Raw genomic sequence first — 19,424 nt, 5'->3', positions numbered from 1 at the left:
CATCAGTACAGAGCTGCAGTATAGTAAGCTTACTAGAGTTTAGATCTAAGCTTTATCCTTTTAAAGTCACTGGATACCTACTAGACAAATGGTGTTGAGGGAAATTCAAGCATAACTGGCAAGATCTAAATATGTCCTGAGGGGAATGTTTATAAAACATCAGGGCAAGAGTACGAGCTTGTAAATAATCCTAATGCGCTACCCCTTTGGGGAAAATATTGCACACCAAGTATTACTCATTTCTATATTGTTTTCCTACATTATATATTTTTTTTTATTATTGGACTAAGTGGGTTTTATAGTGTTGACTGTTAATGAAAAGACCTGACTAGCATTGTCTGTTTGATTTAAGTAAACAGCATTTTCTTTTAAATTGAGTTTATGAGACTTCTGTGAGCTTTGGTGTTGCTGATATAGTGAGGATGTATGGCCTTTTAAAATCAGATTGCAGTTATCATGTGACAAAGTAATTTTTCTATCAACAGAACCTCAGGGAAGTTTATTTTGTTCTGCAAAAATTTAGGCACAGCTTGCAAAACAAGGCAAAAGTCCAATGAATGAAGATGGGATCAATTCCAGCCATTTGTTTGTATGGAACATGAGCAAAGATAGATTTTAGAGTAATCTTGTCTAAAACAACCATCCTTTGATAGTGTAACATGGCAATTATGGGCTAATCGCCACTGTGATTGGATAATAGTAGAATGCAATGACCTTCCTGGATTCTTGCTCCTTGGCTGTTCCTTGTTAAATTTCTAAGAATTTTCATTATCTTTTATTGAGTCTCCTTATCCATTTTTGTGCTATCCAAATGTATTTGACTATCCATAGTTTTAATATTTAATCCAAGAATTTTAATATGTTTGTGTGTGTGTACTTATCTATATATAAAATTTAAAGATTAAATTGAAGGGTATTTAGTCATCAGGATCAGATAAGGTGACATGCAACATTAAAATCAAATGAAGGTAGGCAGCATAACTACTTTGGAAGGACAGCCCTGAAAGGTATCTTTTCTTAATAAATTTTGGTTTTACCATGTTCATGCTTAGCATTTATTGTCTCAATTTTTAAAGATGGAGAAAGGACACAGAGGAAAAATTTCACTGAAAATTAGGTGACGTTTATGTCAGTCTGAAAGTGTCAATCTCAGATTCTCTAGAGCCCTGAGTGCTGGTTCTGTGCCTTCAGATCTTGAGAGGGCTTGGTAACCTCACTGGGATATCCAGAAGAGATTTTCCTGTAATGAGTTTCCATGACAAGTTTAGACAGATTGGCTTGCTTTGGGTCTAATATCCACCCATAGATGCATGCAAGACAAAAAAACCCAAACCAGCAGTTATGTTCTTGATTAAGGAAAGCTGCTATATGGTGCTTATGTGCCCCTTCTCCTCCCTCTCGTAAGCAGAGCTCCAAACCCAAAGTTCTGTGGGAGAGCTGGGTTTTATTTAAATCTCAGTCTGGGGGACAGACTCTTCTCCTCATCTCAAAAAAATGTCAATGACTTAACTATTACTGTGTAGGCTAGAATGGGTTAGGGATGCTCTCTACTCCTTCTGTTAACGCTGTGACCACTTTAAAGAGAAGTATTTGTCTTCCATCTAAACAAGCGGAGGAATGACACTCTGGTAAAAGCCTTTACTTTTTTATTCATCCAAAGCCATTGGTTAAAAATGCAACAATCTAAGAGGCAGCAACAACAACCAGTGACTCCTAACTGCTCTCCCTGTTCACTGTGTGGGAAAATTTGGGAAGGCATTTTCTCGGATGCCACTCCCAGCTGTAAATCCCAGAGAGAAAGAGGCATCTCTCCTGCTTTAAACACTTTTAAGTCTTTAAGAAGCAGAACTGATATTTCTCACCTTCTCTCCAGTGGAGAGGTCTATCCCAGTAGATACCAAGTCATATTCTTGGTTAGCCCTGTGGTTCATGTATTCCTGCCTGTAGGCCTTCAGTGAGACAGGTGAGGGATGCTCGTTCCTCCCTCTCATGCTCCAGTTTCTAGGGCTTGCTCCTGGGATGTAAATATTATGGCTTCATAATTTCCCAGTAGACACTGAAATCCTGTGTCCTTCTTTCTGTATATGAAGCTATCATGGCAAAAGATACCTTCCTCTTCCAGCAACCTTTTAAGAAAAAAAACCCAAGAATTTATACCAGTCAGATGTCTGATGTAGGTAGCTATGTACAGGAAGTAGTTTTTGCTGTGAGCATCCCTCTCCCGGTGATGTCTGTCTCACAGAAATGCTTAAGCAAAGGCAAAGGAAACCATTGTGTCTGACCTCTTCCCTCTCCTCTCCTCTCCTCTCCTCTCCTCTCCTTCCGTCTCTCTGTCCTTCCTCCCCTCCTTCCTCCCACAGCCAGTTATAATGTTTTTGTATATATTTTTCCACACTTTCTCTAAGCCTTTGAATACAAGGAGTTTCCCAGTCAGCTCCGCAGAACATCAGAGTAATGGTGTCCGTTTAAAGATGCTGCAGAACAAAATGCCAAATGGCAGCACCAGAAAGATCTGTTGTTGGGCTCTGGGTGAAGAGAGCACCCATCACATCTGCTCATACGATGCCTGCAGTTTCCTCTCCTCTCCTCTCCTCTCCTCAGCATTTTCTTGTGCATGTCCCTGCATTGTGAACTCAGGTCAGACATGCCCAGGTGCCCAGTGTTTCCTTGCTGGGACAGAGGTGCTTCGTTCGGTATCCCTGCAGCTGGCACACTTGGCTTTGGGCATTACAACATTGAGCACCACAAATCCTCTGTTACTTGCTGGGGCTGGGCTCAAGCTTCTAGCTCATGATTGTGGTTTCAACTAGTTGACAAGACTCCTTAAGAAAAGGGATATTTAGCATTGCAAATCATGAAGACTTTTGTGGCTTGAACTCTAAGTTATTCTCCATTCATCACCCAAAGACAGCTTTGGCAGAACTAGTTTGCTGGCTTGTGCTGTAACTAGTGGAATTAAAAATTCTGAAACTGCTGAAATCCTCTTTCGAGCCCAGGGATTAATAATGTGGCTGCTGTTAACTGGGAGTGCTGTTTCTGTGCCACAGTAAAGAGACCAGCTACTCAAATACTCAGTTATTCTGTCAATGTATTCCAGATCTCTGGGCACCTCTCCTCATTCTCTTTTCTGTTCTCCCTCTGCTTTATTGCATTTTCCGGTGCAGATTCCATGTGCTTAGTTCTGCTCTGGGGCAGGGAAACATGCTACAACAGATGCATTGAAAAACCCTGAATGTCCCCATTTTACACCTGAAACAACAAAGAGATTGAGCTAAAACACAAGTCATTTCTGAATTTTCCAAGTGCACTTCATACAAGGCACAGCTGATGTTGGAAGATATCTGGGTCTTTTATTTTTCTTTTTAGTGACACTGATTATTTTCTCTTACTGTTTCAGGCTTTATTTAAAAGGCCACAGTGGAACAGCTGGAAAACAGAGCAGCCTGATCTTACATGGTGCTGAATTCAGTACAAAAGATGCTGACAATGACAACTGCATGTGTAAATGTGCTCTCATGTTGACTGGAGGTGAGTGCAACAACTCTGAAAGTATGTGGTACATTGACAGGAATCTACTCTGTTTTCATAAAGCAACCATGGATGAAGTTGCATTCATGGATGTGTAACTATTGAGTGAAAATTCCTTTTATTATTATTACTCCTACTCTTTTCTGTATATATATTGTGGTAGTGCCAATACCTCAAGATTCCTAACAGCAGGGAAGGGATTATTCAGAGATGCAGTCAGTATACTTCTGCACTGAAGCTGTTACAATAATATCAAGGGGAAAAGCCTAAGCTAGTGTTATTTTTGAGGCAAGAAAGACAAAGAGAGAAGAAGCTAAGAGATAAGGAACAGGGGAAGGACTTTGTGAGAAGTAGGAGAATCAGACAGAAAGAGAAGAGAGAAAATGCAAGGAAATAGATAACAGAAGGCAAAGTTTAAAAACAATTAGAATCTGGACTTGCATGATATTATCTGTTTCACTTAGGGGTGTGATATTGTTATTGAAATAATTGTAATGATTCAGCTTTCTCTCCTATACAAGCATAATACATATACATTTGCATATAGACATAGTTAATGTAAAGGCTAATTCACTTACCTGTGAAAGACTAGACTTGGTGAGCTGAGTTGAACTGCAGAAGGAAAGAAAGAAGAGTCAAGTTGGGGGAGAACACAGAGTAGTTGCACTGGAACAGTTTAAAGCACCAAGTCAATCTGACTGCCAGCTAGTACATGACTGATATTTGTTCCCTCCAATATGGAGGAGGAGGAATATCTGAGATTATCTCCCCATACGGACACCTAAAGCTCTGCACAAGAGTGAGAACTTTTTCTGGCAAATGATGCTTATTTGTGGTCCCTATATTGGTAAGCTCATTTTTTATCTCCAGAAAACCACATTAAAGCAGAAAGCTTCAATTTTTTTTTTTATTGACTGTATGATCAAGAAGGGCTCTTATCTTCACATCTGATCTTCTTCAGAGACTCTCCCTCAGTGATTTCTAACTTTCCTGGAAAAAAACTTACAGCATATAAATTATTCAGTATTTTGGATCAGACTGTTAAGCTGCTATTATTTGTGGTTACTGGCACTCTGACTGAATCCAACTCAGGCCACATTCAGACATATATGAGCCTCTAAAACTGTCATCTGCTAAGAGAAGACGGGTTCCCATCACTGGGAATTTGTACCAAATACACAATGTAGCTTCTCATTCTCTTTAGCCGATTGGAAATTACCCACCTGGGAAAGTCTTTAAGGAGATGATTTTTCAAAATTTTCTGACTTCCTCTAGTGATATCTTATTAACAGTCATCATGGGAAACTTCTTCCGATACGGAGGTAATCAGGCACTACCTTTCTATAAGAAAAGAAGCTAACCAGGTAGTTCTGGAGACAGAAAATAGATGAGAAGTCAGTAGTTTATTTTAATTAAAACTGTTGACCTTTCCCTTTAAAGACCATGTTAAATTAAAGTGTCTTACTTCCAGGGCAGGCCAGGGTCTAGTGAGAAGCTTCTAAGCGTGAGCACTGTCTGTGCTGAAGTGCAGACTCATTCATGTATCCAAGCTGCCTGGAAATACCTCTGCTCCCAGACAGCTAATTCTGGGAGCTGAGGGTTTTGTTTATTTTCCTGCCCTGACTCCTATGGCAGGTCAATGCCCTGCTAAGGTCAGCCTGCTGTTGAACAACCATTCCACAAGGTTCACATATATTTTGTTGCAGCAGTCCTGTAAATCAGCAGGAAAACCACATTTTGGAATATACTGCTAGCAAATGAAAGGAATAAGGAGGAAGGGGGAGAATTACCAAATGCTGAGGAAACCACAAATAGAACAAATCACTGCAGAGTAAAAGGAGATGCAGTGAGACTTTGGAGACAGATGAGTCTAGTCTTTTTGACTGGACTCTGAGTACTAGTCTTTTGGAGAAAGTCTGTATAACACTGAGTAATTCATAGTTCTTGAAAAAGAGAAAAACTTTAATCATGCTGGAGTCCTCCTCAAACACTTTGTTATCATTTGCTCCTCAAAATGTCTTTCTCATACTTTGATAAATATCAGATACTGAATTAAATAGCAAAACATTTGTTTTGTGTGTAGATTTCAGTTTTATGCCACAGACTAAGACTAATTAAGAAAAGTAGCAATGATAACAGGTTTGGAAAAGCTCTTTTTGCTCTTTTTTTTTTTTTTCCCGAAAAGATACCACACTCTGTTTGTTTTGGCAACATCACAGAGAGCTCTTTAATGATGAATGATATGAAATCTACAGGCAGGTTCCCAGCTATCTTGACAGTTTGGTTGAGTCTGTTATCTCTATGAGGTGAACTGAATATATTTATGTCAGGAATAAAGGCTGAGATAAGCTGAAGCTCGAGACTGTGATATGGTTATAGTCAAGGCTGAAAATAAAAATGAAAGGAAAACACATTTCTCTCTGTGATCTTACTAGTTGTCAGTTTTATTTGGTCTATATCAAGACTATTATTCTTACTCCTCCTTTCTCTCCTCCCTCTTCCCCAGAATAAGAAATTAAACACTGGGAGAATAATACAGTAGCATCAACAGAGTTTTGTGTGTGTGTGTTTCTTGTGCTTTCAAGACCCATACTGTGCTACTTGACTCTATCTTAACATTGATTTTAGGCAGTGGCTTCAAAAGTACATGCATGAGCTGGATTCTTAGGTCCTGTGAACTTTACATGGTAATTAAATATTTTAACTGCTTTTTTCTGCCTTGGAAAATTTAAACTAAACATGTTTGGTTTACTTTAAAGTGAGGCGAAGCATATTTATTAAAATAATTTCTTCATTTAAACATATCATTGGCCAAAGTAGCAAAAACAATTTATATCATGAAAATACTTAAGAACTGGTAAAATATCTCAGGCCACTTAAATGAACAAAAGGTTATATTCCCATATAATTTCAAGCATTACTCTGAAGACTATCCCACTGAGCTACATACATGGCTTTTTGCAAGAAACAGTGCTTAAATTATAACAAACTGTCACGTGAATGATATCTAAGGCACTTCAGACAGATTTCCAATAGGAGAGCACTTAACATGTCTGAATCAGATTCATGGGTTTAAGGCCAAATTAGAGCATCCCGCCAGGATACCACCTGTCAGCTGAGCCCCAGGAATTGTTTATGCAATTGTTTTCAGTCACTGGAAAGTGAGTTCTAGTAATTTGGCCCATAGTGAAACAGTCTTAAGGTGACTTGCTTTGTCTTGCATTGGCTGCAGTCTGAGATGTTCACACAAGACATTTACCTTGCTTTAGGTAACAAGCTAAACTTCTGGTCCCTGAAGTAGTTGGACAAAATGATGGGGAGACTTTCGAGATGTTTTGCTAGTATTGAAACACCATATAATTTTTGAAATAACTTTTTTTTATTTTACTGGAAGCAGAGGTCCATCCAGCCGCAGTCTCCTGTCTCTGACAGCCCTCAGCAGCAGATGCCTCAGTACAGGCATAAGAACAATGCAAATAAATGATGCTTCCCCTGAGTATTTTCCCAGTATCTTTTGCATCTCAGGGGCTTCCTTGAGCCAAAGACAGTTCCCATGTATTAGTAATCCTCAATGGATTTCTCATCTATCAAGTGAGAAACTGCTCACTTGCAATCCCAAGCAGTGGCACACTCTTTGCCTGTTGTTTCACTGCTTTTTTCTCCAAGTGCTGAATTTTGTGAATCTCTGGCAAGAATTCTATGGAGGATTCTTGTCATGACTTGGAGGGAAGTTCTTGGCTGAATATAGAAATCCGCCCATCTGTTATCACAGTTTCTCTTATATTTTGTTTGAAACAAAAGCTTCAAAAGCAGCAATCTCAGCCCACTTAGAAGTATCCAACATGAACCCCTGGACATACATCTACTTACATAGGAAAGCATCGGTTTTTGGGTTTTATGCATATTGTTGCTTTCATAAACAAGTTACATATAAAACACCATTAATGAAGTATCATTTCTATTGTTTAACATTTTGACAGAAAAATATAACCACCATGCAGATAAGAATTTATTGGAATATTTTTTGATTGAGGCTTTATATATTATTGGAAATATTTCATTAGACATATAACTACTCATCACTTTTAACAAAATCATTACTATGTTGCTATGTTTATCAGGGTTAAATAAGGACAATAGCAATGAAGTATTAGAAGAACACCAAGTGACCAACTTAAAAATTATTATGTTGTTACATTTAGAAGATCAGCACGTTGTCACCAGTCTGAAAGTTTCATGCTATTTTTACCTCATAAAAATGATTGTGTTACCCAGTTGATATAAAAAGCTAATGTCTTTTTGTCTTATATCCAGACAGCTAAATTCTGATTTAATCTTCCAAAGGTGAAGTACCAATTACTAAGTGGTAGTCTGGTCAATCCCATACTGTAATGTATAATAGAACATAGGCCTAGAAATTTCTCCCAGAGGTCATTTAGTCCCTTTCAAAGATCGACTCTTCTCTGCATATTTATTTCTGTCTTTCTGTTTGTCTTCAAGATTTGTAGTGAAAGACATTAATTCTCATAATATAATCTGTTACTGAGTTTGGGTAAATTTATAAGAAATCTTGTTGACTAAACTAATTCAACAATAATTTAAGTAAGATCACAGAATCACAGGATCATAAGGATCAGAAGGGACCTTGGAAGATCATCTAGTTGAACCTCCCTACCAAAGCAAGTTCACCTAGAGCACGTTGGACAGGAAACCATCCAGGTGGGATTTGAATATGTCCAGAGGAGACTCCACAACCCCTCTGGCAGCCTGTTCCAGTTCTCTATCACCCTCAAAGTAAAGAAGTTTTTCCTCATCCATCTTGTCCTATCCTCTGTCACTGGAAAGAATAAACCATTCTTTTGCATTCCTTTGAAAAGCTGCTTTGTTCAGCAGCTTTTTAATGCATTTGAGATTGTTGGCAATTTATTTTTTGAATTCTGGACTAAACAGTTATAAATCTTTCCTCTTATATTCATTCTTTTGGACTCTGCCCAGTGGATCCACATATAGCTTGAGGAGTCATTCAAAACTGCACCCAGTCTTCTAGCTGAGAAGTTACCAAAGTCAAACAGAGCCTAAGTATTTCCATTTAACTTCTTTAAAGCTCAAAATGAAAGAAACATCGAAATCCTTCATAAAATCAGTCATTATGTCTTTTGAACAGTAAAGACTATTTCATTATTATTGCATTAGAAATCATTCTTATTGGCTTTGTTGCCAAATGCACTACATTTTATGGACAAACCTAAAGGGCTTTTCATGGGATCCATTTATCCCATAAACTCATACAAATGTACTGGTCAAACATACTTTGGATCTTATTGAATGGATTGTATTGATCTTACTGCATTTGGAGGCATTCAGTGTACTCCAGAGGGAGAGCAGAGACAGATGTGTGAAGAAAGGCTCTGCCATCAAACATAGTGGGTTTAGACACCTATTCTTCTAGTAGGTAAAAGGCAGCTAAGAACCTCTCATCAAACCTGAGTGATCATTAGAAAATTCCCAATGCATGCTAGATTTACAGTTCACTCATGAATTGATGAGCATTGCTTACTAAGAATTTTACATACATACATGCTTAATTACAATTTATACAAGCCAAAGACGGAAAGCTGTTACTTTTGGCATACAAAAGCCTTTTTTTTATGTTGCTTTTGACAAAGAAGATTCTATGATATAAAAATTATATTTATGACTTCAGAAAACCATAATAAAAGATGTTTTTATTTCTTGTAATATCATTACTCATTTGAGTAATGCTCCTTTATTAGACAGATTTTTGCAAGAACTTGTAAAATTAACTCAATATACGTTCATATTTGACCAAAGATATAGTACAGCAGATCTGCAGAGCTGAACTCTCTGGTGACAGGTGGCTTAAGCATTCACAATGCATTTATTTAATGAAAAGAGCTGACATGAAATTTAACAATTTCCCAGTGGCAATAGCAACACTAATTAAAAACCAAAGCATAACTCCACAAAACATAAATATGCTTTAACTGCTCCAGAAGAGCAGCTGTCTACAGTGGGGATTCATGTTTATTTGTATAGCTGAACTTCCAAACAACTTATCAATGTATTATATAAATTATTTCTTGTTTGGACAATACACTTTATGACATAAGGACTTTTATTACAAATACAGATTGTAATGCTGCTTATACTATACAAATTTTAAGAAGTGGGCTAACCTCAAAAGACTGAACTGACCCTCAGTTCAAATTAGCAATTAGTGACTTTGTGATCACAACAACTTGAAGAAACTATCTGTGTTTCTGAAGAAAAACTCTTAACCTTCTCCTGAAAGCCTCCTCTCCATGACTTCATTAGTCACTTTAAAATCTTGCTTCAATTATTATTTCTCATAATGTCCACGCTTCATGATTCTCATGCCCAATTCAAATATCCCATGGAAATCATTGCCAAAAGTATCTCTCATGTTAAAATCTTACTCCTATTCCGTGAAGACTTATTTGGGAAAGCCATTACCTTGTAGTGAAAGACAAACAAGATTCTTCATGGGAGGAAAATCCTAGGACTCAGCGAATTAGACAACATCTAGCTACTGGGAGTCTTTCCTTGGGTCAAACTGTCTCACAGTTCTGGAGCTGCTTTATTTGGTGTTTTTCTGCAATGACAGTGCAGCAGGTATCTCTTCCAGAAACCTCTGCATTCCCCTAATTCCTTCCAGCCACCAAGAAAGTCACTGCTTCCATTCCTCTTTCCCCCAATATACAAGGCATCTGAAAAAACATTTCCTTTGCATCCATTCAAAGGTGTGGATTTTGGTATTGTGATATGTGGTAGGAAGTCTCGTGACAATCTGAGACCCTATGGAAAATGAGGAGCTTTGAGAAGACTGTAGGGGATGATGGAGAGAAATAACCCTATGGAGAAGGAAAAAAAAGCACTTGAAAAGGGAAAGACATTAGGAAACATCTTTGAAAATATTCATACAGTCTCACTAACAAGGAGAATATAATAGAAAAAAAAAAAGATGCTTATTAAAACACATTTTGAAGGAAGTATTTATTTAGAAGAAATCTGTGATGAGAGATTTGACCAGGTCATCACAAAATTTCTGTAAAATTTTGTGTTTCTTCAACTCATTCTGTTTTAAACATGGATTTTGTAGGGCACGGCTGAAATCCTTCTCCCCAAAAAGGCCATTTACTCATCTATTGCTGTTCCTTTAAGATGAAATGGTAACTAGCACAGCTTGCCATGTCTTCATCCCAACACCATAAACAGAACCCAGCTGCATCTGTGTTCCAGCTTTGAAAAATGAGGATTAGATTTTCTCTGTTTAACTTTGTCTTAAGTTTCTACAAGATTATACTCTGGTTACAGTAAAACATCAGCTGTATGACTTTCTCTTTCTTTGGTTATTGCCCCCTTAGGTATAACATTGTAATCAAAGGGAGGTCAACTGCATCAAAATAGAAGTTTGCCAGAATTTGTCTGGCATAAATTCTTCCCTCAAGATTTCATTATGAAGTGTTACTTCTGAAAAAAGCCCACTAAGTATTATCCAAAATCTAAGAAATTACTTTACAAGACTAGAAACATAAATTACATGGATCTGAATACAAAGGACAGAGTAAGCACTGGATCTGAATGCTAATCACGGTCAATATCATATCAGTAGTAGCAAGACATAGTTTAAAATAACTTCATACAGCGCATTTATTATAGGTAGATAAAAAGCTAACCATTGAATATGATGAAACTGGAGGATTCACTTGGGCCATGTGCATTGTCTAAAAGGAGCTTCTCACAGTTTAATTCCGTTTCCAGAAGTCAGAGTGGGAAACACATTGAAAATTTAAAATTCTGCCTTTCAGTCCTCAGTGACACCTGCAGAGTGCGGTACTCATTCATTAAACGATCAGTTTGCCACTACCAGCGGTACTTGAAAAAGGTTTGCAGGGGGAATCTTGGGAAGATTACAATGCTGTGATGTGCAGACTGAAAAAACTTTTAAAAATAAAGTGACATTTAACCACCAAAAGCAAAAGCCACCACCTGATACTTATGATCTTATTTGCCTTCAAACATGAAGGCAAATGTTCAGTAAAACCATATTACATGGAAAGATGCCGAAGACATATGCTAAAGATTCACAAGGTCTTACTATGAAAAACACTCAGCAGAAATCTTTCTGACAGATAATGCTCCTAGTCATTGAGGTTAATACATTTTTGACATAGGGGATATTAGCTCTTTGCAGTCTGGGGATTCATTCTGCCTTCCTCAGTTTGAACTAAACGTCTTTCTGTTATATTACATGGATACCCTGTAAGGTGTTTGAGAGAAAATTCTATTCCCTTCAAGATATACAGCAAAACCCCCACTATTTTCAGTGGAGTCAGCATGTCACCTAGTTTATCTTCGTCAGTTTGTATTCTGTAATCTTGGTGTTGCCAAGTTTCATGCTATTTGGAGTTTGCCTTAAGACTCTAACTCCCGTGGCAATCCAAAATTCACCTTAACAAAAAAACATCTTGGGGATGTGGACAAGAGAGTTAACCAATTAATTTAATCTTAAAGCAACAATTTAAAACATATCTGAAGATCCACACTGTTTTTCACCACTGACTCCATTTTCTCCATTGGTTAAAGACAAATATACATATCTTCACTGCAGAAGTTTAAAGGTGAAATGACTTTTTTTGCAAACAGTTCACAACCAAACCTACTCTTCCAGCAATTTGGAATTTTCTGCATTCAGTCATACAAATGATAGCAAAACCTCTGTCATTATTAGTAATGTACTTAATAAATATTTATTGTTTATTTTCAGTGCTATCTTAACAGAGCATTCGCAAAGGTGGAGGTATGGCTCTACATGCATTTTCTTTGGCAGAAAACTCAGGTTGAAAAGTTCTTGAGCTGTTACACTTCTTTTTTTGTTCTAACTTCTCAGTTTATTACTTCTTCAGTTATGCCAACACTACTGTTCATAGGGCCATTCTGTAAGCCAGGTTTCTGGCTTGCCCTCTGAAAGCAAATCTGAGTCACCGCACTTTTCAGAACAGTCTTACAGCAGTGAACTAGAAGCACAAGCATCTGGACAAGACATTTCTTTCCCTATCTTACCAGTAAATTGAAATATATGCAATTGCAGACAGAGTTCCAAGGACCAACGAGTAGGAAGCCACTTCTTGCTGGGAAAGAACAGTCAGGATAAGGGAACAGAAAAGGCAGTTAGCAACTTTCTAAGCCTAACTGATATCAGTCAGTAACATTTTTAATATCTTTGTAGTCAGTGACAGTCAGGTAACTAGTAATTTTCTCCTACCTGTACGCATGTAAATAAAGTGCCTACAAACACCCTAAAAAAAAAAAAAAAAAGAGATTGAATGGACATTTGTCAGTTTTCTAGGCGCCAGATGGGAACTTGCTTAGATGCTTTGAGAGAAGCAAAAAAATCTCAAATGGGTCTGAGTTTGGACCCCCGTGACACTGCTGCTGACCCAAAAGCGTTTGGCACATTTCAAGATCAAGATTAGTAAACTCAAGATTTAGCACAGGTTTTCACATTCAAATAATAAGAATAAGGATTGAATGTCACTGTTCTGGCTCAAACTGTACATGCAACAAATATGCCTTGACTGAAGTTTGCCATACTGTCATCTAAATGCATGCTCATTCTGGTAATCACCTAAATCATCTATACATGATGATACAGGTATTCTGACTAACAGCATCTTACAGGGTTATAATTGTCTTCTTCACTTAGTCCTTCCATTTGTTTGCTGACTCTTGTTTATAAATCTATCATAAGCTGTAAAGAATGATTCTGCTTGTCTCCTTGCACACCATTCTGAACACTGATTATCTATTACAATAATATTGTAATCACTGTAACAGGGCAGCACTACCACGCTCATAACCCCTGTTTACTATGAACATCTGACCTCAGAACAAAAACAAACCCTGTAAGCAATTGAACAATCACAGTTAAAGCAAGAGAAAAGGACTGGAAAATAAAATTAAAACATGCTTATACTCAAAATAAACAAACAAGTGAAATTATGCAAAATACTTATAAGTTATAGTCTTTTTCTGAGGCTTACATGAGATGGGTGAACTGAAATACTATCTAAACATGCAAAGAACTTTATTTTTCCTTGTTGTTCTTGTACTTACTTCACATACTGCATATAAAACCAGAATGTGTTAGGACTTAAATACTTTTCCAACTCTGTAAATGCAACTGTGCACTCTCCAGTACCACTGTCTACAGAATGCCACAAAATAACAAAAAAAGAAAATATGAAAATACCCACACACACCAGGAGTCTTTATGAGCCTGGGAATACCAGAATTTGCTAATTATCTAAACCTATAAAGCAAAATAAAAACGCTTAGTGCACTTGCAGTTTAATTGTTTGTCTTAATGGTTTCAGGGTGGTGGTTTGATGCCTGCGGCCCCTCCAATCTCAATGGGATGTTCTACACAGCTGGACAAAATCACGGAAAGCTCAACGGCATCAAGTGGCATTACTTCAAAGGCCCCAGCTACTCCTTGCGCTCCACCACCATGATGATTCGGCCCTTGGACTTCTAAAGGCATTCAGCAGTGGATCCCAGAACAAACCAGGACAACACTGCTCTCAGCAGCATTGCAGTCTGAAGGAAAAAAGGTGAAGGGCTTCTTGAAAGCAACACGTAGGGATGACGCAAAGTTGCTTCATTGTCACTCCATAATAAAACTTTTTAGCAGTCACCCCACGTTTTGATGAGTGGGTGAGGCTTGGTTTAGAGGAAGGTGGCTTCAGTGCTTTTCCAGAGAAGAACAACTGGATCTGGTTATTCTGCCCGAATCTGGTGCTTGTCAGAGGATATTTTTGTTCTTTTAACGCAAAAAACATACTAGATTATTCAGCAACAGCATCAGAATTTGAAGAACTGAAAAGTATCGACCACAGTCTATTGAGTAGAATGTTATTCAGCAGTGAAATGCCAACATTATGTCCATGAAAAAGGACTACGGAGACACCTTTATTAAAATGCATCTTAAAGCACTCAAGGTGACCACTCCAAGTATTGTTTTTCTTAAATGAACTGAATTTGAATGGTGGATGGATTTACTTTAATCCAAGAGTCATATAATTTGTGCAAATATTACTTTTCATTAAATCCTTTAAGGACATATTTCTCATAAATAATCTGAGTCAAATGTATGAAGAAAGATAAGGCTAATAAGCATAAATTCTTCAGTTGCTCTGTAGAGGTAAATCAGATAATTGGCATAATCCCTGAGCTAAGATTTATAGTGTGCTAACAAAAGTAGCTGTGTTTTGAGGTTTTTCCCTTCTTTCATTAAAGGCAGTCTGAATGTCATACAGAAAAATTAATGGAAGGTTTAAAGAATGTGAAATATTATCCTAAAGAAAATATGGGATTTTGCATGGAATATTTCCATCAAAAGTACACAGGAAGGCAAACTGTTAGGATATATAAAAATGACATAAATGCATAGCTTAAGGCAATGGATTCAGTTTACAGTATCCTTGCATGTGCGCAATTTATCATTAATTCTTTTACTTTTTTATTAAATTTTCCTTTCTTCACTGTATTATTACATTTTTGTGAATATCGGAAGCATGCCAGTTTTACACAGTTCTTAGGCTACAACTATAAAAAATACTCATCAGAATTGTATAGAAAATAAAGAATTGTGAACTTGTAAATAGCATGTTTATATTTCCTGTAACGGTCATTTAATTTGTACAGGCAGCCCTGACCCTTCACAAAGGGTGTAAAGCCTCAAGAGGATATAAATATTAAAAGAAGTTTAGAAGACAGCTTACAAGTAATTTTGTTATATTAAAATGTTGCAGAAGTGTGTGGCAAGATGCACAATTCAACTATTAGACAAGATAAACTCTTTCCATTTACAGCCCCTCCTGATTTAGTCATATGAAAAAAGTCCATTTGGGAAAGTAGCTTGCAGTCATTCTAATTCTGCAATATATGAAAGGAAAAACCCTGCTCCCACTGAAATCAAAAGTAACATTCTCATCGATTAAATTGGGACCAACATGATGTGCAAAATCTGAATGTGGAGAGTTTGTTGATTTTGTGTGTTGCTTTGTTTCCTTCATGAAACTATTTTGAGATTAGGCACAACAAAGACCTGATTCTTTTTTAAAGAATGATGATAATAGAGCAACTGCTTTGCTTTTTTCTTGTTTTCCTCTTTTTTTTTTTTTTTCCTTAGCAGTTTATTTCTGTGGGATAGAAAAAAAAAAAACTGCTTGGATTTTTTTAAACATCCCTTCTTAAAGATCACAAGGCCTCACAGGGTTCTCTGTTTTTATTACGATTTGATGTTTGTTTGGTTTTAAGCGGGAAGATCTTTGTTTTTGTGTATTTGTATATATTTATATATATATTTGAAATAATCTTGCCTAAGGGTTTATTTGCTGTTTTCTGCTGAATAAGTTACCAAACTACTCCTTACTTAGCAGTTTCTTCACAGAGCCGTTTTGTCTCAGTTTCCAACAGTTTTTTGAAATGGTCTTCATTTATGTGCCAAATATGTAGTCCGTCTTCCTCCATATCCTCAAAAGATATATTTTTGCAGGTCTCCAAGTTAGGAATGCCATTTTTGCAGATCCTATTGCAAAAGGCAAAACACATTTAAAAGCAAAAGCATGATATTTACTGTTTATTTATCTGGGTTTGAAAAAAATGTGAATTTGGTTTCCTATCCTTTATAATAAAACATTTTAAAAAATTGCAGAGTCCGTGATTTGCTTTACTTTGAGTATAGCTTTCTGTGACAGGCTGACAACATTTTACAAGCCACCATCTCCCCTTGTAAGCAATATTAATAAATTTAGACAAAGCCTAGGAAGCAAGTCTAATTAAAGTTTGTCCAGAAATTAATATTTCTAGCCTTTCAAATCCATACTTCAGTATTTTTATTCAATTTCTTTGATTAAAACCATGGGACTATATTTATCATCTTAAGTTCAAATCATACAACTCTCTATCAATCTTTGAATTAGAATGTTTCTTGAATTCCACAGGCAAAGATAAAAATTGAAGTGTGATGCTTTTTTCTCTTGCCTTATGACATGTTCTTCTATCAATCCATTCCATCATGTTGCATGGCAGTGACAAATCTCCAATGAGCTCTTAGACAGAAATGCCTCTTGCTCCATTTGTATGCCTTTTAACGCTAAGGGGATCAGTTTTAACATCTTTTTGTAGTCAATTTATCCTCATTTTCTCAGGAATTTTGGCTTAATTGGGCTGCTTTGTTGTGTTCATTCAGACCAGCCTAGCTTTTTTAAACCACCACTGAAGCTATGAGGAACTGCTTACATAAAAGTACATTTTGGTCCTGTAGTTGAACACGTATGTATTACATGAATTGAAGTGTTACAATTAGTAAAAATGATTTTTCTGGATTTGATTTATATTAAAATGTTGCTTGCCTTGAAAGATGCTAAAAAAAAAAAGTCTATGGCAATAGTAACTTTTCTATTTACCCTTCACAGATAAATTTCTTCCTGTTTTGTAAAACAGGAATACATAAAAATTCATAAATAAATAGATGTGTTTTCCATAGCATGTAGATCCTTAATTTTTAATCTTCAAAGGCTGGAGATGCAATTTAAATGCACATTTTTCTAAGCACCCTAGCATTCAGTACTGGCCTATTAAGTAGCAAGTCATCTACATTCATAATCATCTGTACAACAGGTTCCCAAGACACAGTTCCTCAAAAAACCCCTCCAGCTATAGTAACAGCTTTCTTCTCTGCAGACCTGCACCTCAAACCACAGCTCTGCCCATGCCTCAGGTAACCTCGATTGGGATTGGCACAGTGCTGGCCTCTCCTTTGGGAAGGACAAAACTGAAACAGCAATCACAAGAAAAGCTTAACTCTCTAGGTAGGATCAAGCTTGATTTACAACCAGAGTGTGCTGCAGTCATGCCAAGAGGTGTTTGTTCCTACCTGCCCACTTTCTCGTGAGCTGGATGGCCTGAGGAGAGGCCACAGCCCATGATGCTGGTGTTACCTGACTCTGACCCAGGGTGTGCATTCAGACATGAAGAAAGACAGGGAGAAGTTGAAAGGAAAGGGTTACTACAGGAAAAACAGGCACACAGAAAACCTTCTTTCTACTTAAACAGAAAGTGAGTGCTTTGCCAGGTCAATTCTAGGAGTCCTAATAGAACCCCAGACGAGTAACTCCTGGGCATCTGCTTCAGCCCAGTAGGAAAAGGAGGGGAAAAAACTCTGAAACAAGGAAAAAGAAAACTGGAGAATCTTGATAGATGGAGATGGGTAAGAAAGAGATGGGGAAGAGTGAGAAAATGGCTGTTATAGGATAATACAGCTAGGAATGCAAAGGAAAAGGATTAGGAAGCTGAGGTCAAGGCCAGCACAGGAAGGAAGTCAGTCTGACAAAAAGAGTATGGAGAAATGACAAAGATGAAAGCACAGGAAAAGGAGAAAAATGAAGAATTAAGCAGAGGGATCTGTTAATGTATTTATTAGAGGAGAATGAGTATCCAATTAATTTTCCAAAGCCTAAAAGGAATAGTGTCACCATTTTACTTGCTTCTTTTCCTTAATATTTACAGTGCAATGGAGATACATTGACATCTGGTAAAATCCAAAGCAATACTTAAAAAGCAGTCCCTTCTTAGAGGAAGAAAGAGTCTGACAAACAGTTCATGCTTTTAGCATGAGACAAGAATCCACCAGTAGATAAATCAGCCTTGGATAATATTTATTCTTCCACTAAAAGATGTGGATCTCCATCCTTTCGCAGCCCTCTCACGCTTATATTTAGAATCATTGTCTGCTCTAAAGGAAACTACAAATCTCAGACCTGATCTCATTCAGCTGCATTGTCGAACCACTGATTTGTTTTCTTGTGAGTAATGGAGCAGAACTCCTGGATATATGGTTTACTATTTTTCTTTTGAAGAAAATCTTGTTTCTTTCTTTTTTCATTTTTCCTTTTTTTTTTTTTTTTCATTTAAAAGCTTCTGCTTTGGAGTTCATCTTTCATCCACCAGTGGTGATTGTTTAATCTGCCTTTGATAGCTTCACTTACTGCTGCTTGTCCTGTAAACCCCCCAGGCAAAATTCTCCTCCTGGACTCATGCAGTGTTTCTTGTCTCTGGTCTTATGCTCTGTCTTCGTACAGAACAAGTATCACACTGCCAGGCACCTGGTAGGTGCTGGTAATAGGGAATGGTGCTGGTAATAGGGAATAGTGCTGATAAAAAGGAAATACTGTCCTTTTTGAGGGATTTCATTCCATCCGTCCAGGCAATCTGGAACTCTTTGGGCCAACCTTGGTGCAGGTCCTGGGTCCCACAATTCCTGGCCCACCCCTACACACTGACCAGCCACTGCCCAAATCTTTCTGGTTGAAAGCCACATCTGAGCTATCTGTATCCTAATCCAGGCAATGGGGGAACAACGAGCCCCCTGCTTCCCTCCTACTCACTTCCCCTGTCCCACAAGTGGAGAGGGACATGGCCCAGGAGCCACTGTGATGGCAGTTTCTTACAAGGTTGATGTTTCTGCACACCTCCAGGCTGTGCACAGAGTGGGAGCAGCCCCTGTGGAGTGAAGGTGCTGGCTTTAGATGGCCTGGTCACTATGTGCCACTGGTTTTTAAGAAGTACTGCCTCATTATCAAAAGGCTATTCCACTAATTTATTCTCTTTATTAGATTGAGACATTAATACTAGTTTTACCACGTAGGTGGAGATGTGTCTATTGTCACTCACAGAGGAAGGATACACTCCACCTTTACCATGGTACAAAAGCTTTGGTGTTTCTTTAGCGATTTCAAGGCTTTGGGAAAAAACAATAATAAATACATTGGACTTTGTGTTGTAAAAAT

At 37.5% G+C, this 19,424-nt stretch overlaps 1 protein-coding gene across 1 annotated transcript in view; it reads left to right on the top strand.

Annotated features, from left to right (window-relative positions):
• The window catches only part of ANGPT1 (angiopoietin 1), a 164,516-nt gene extending 148,234 nt beyond the window's left edge, over positions 1-16,282 (top strand). The window contains exons 8-9 of the mRNA XM_014965171.1: positions 3,398-3,528; positions 13,947-16,282. Coding sequence (XP_014820657.1) covers positions 3,398-3,528; positions 13,947-14,107 — 292 coding nt within the window. The 3' untranslated portion in view covers positions 14,108-16,282. The remainder of the gene's footprint in view (positions 1-3,397; positions 3,529-13,946) is intronic.
• Positions 16,283-19,424: the final 3,142 nt, after the last annotated feature.

Source organism: Calidris pugnax, unplaced genomic scaffold (assembly GCF_001431845.1).
Source record: "Calidris pugnax isolate Ruff unplaced genomic scaffold, ASM143184v1 scaffold41, whole genome shotgun sequence".
NCBI lineage: Eukaryota > Metazoa > Chordata > Aves > Charadriiformes > Scolopacidae > Calidris > Calidris pugnax.
This window is presented reverse-complemented; position numbering and strand designations above follow the sequence as displayed.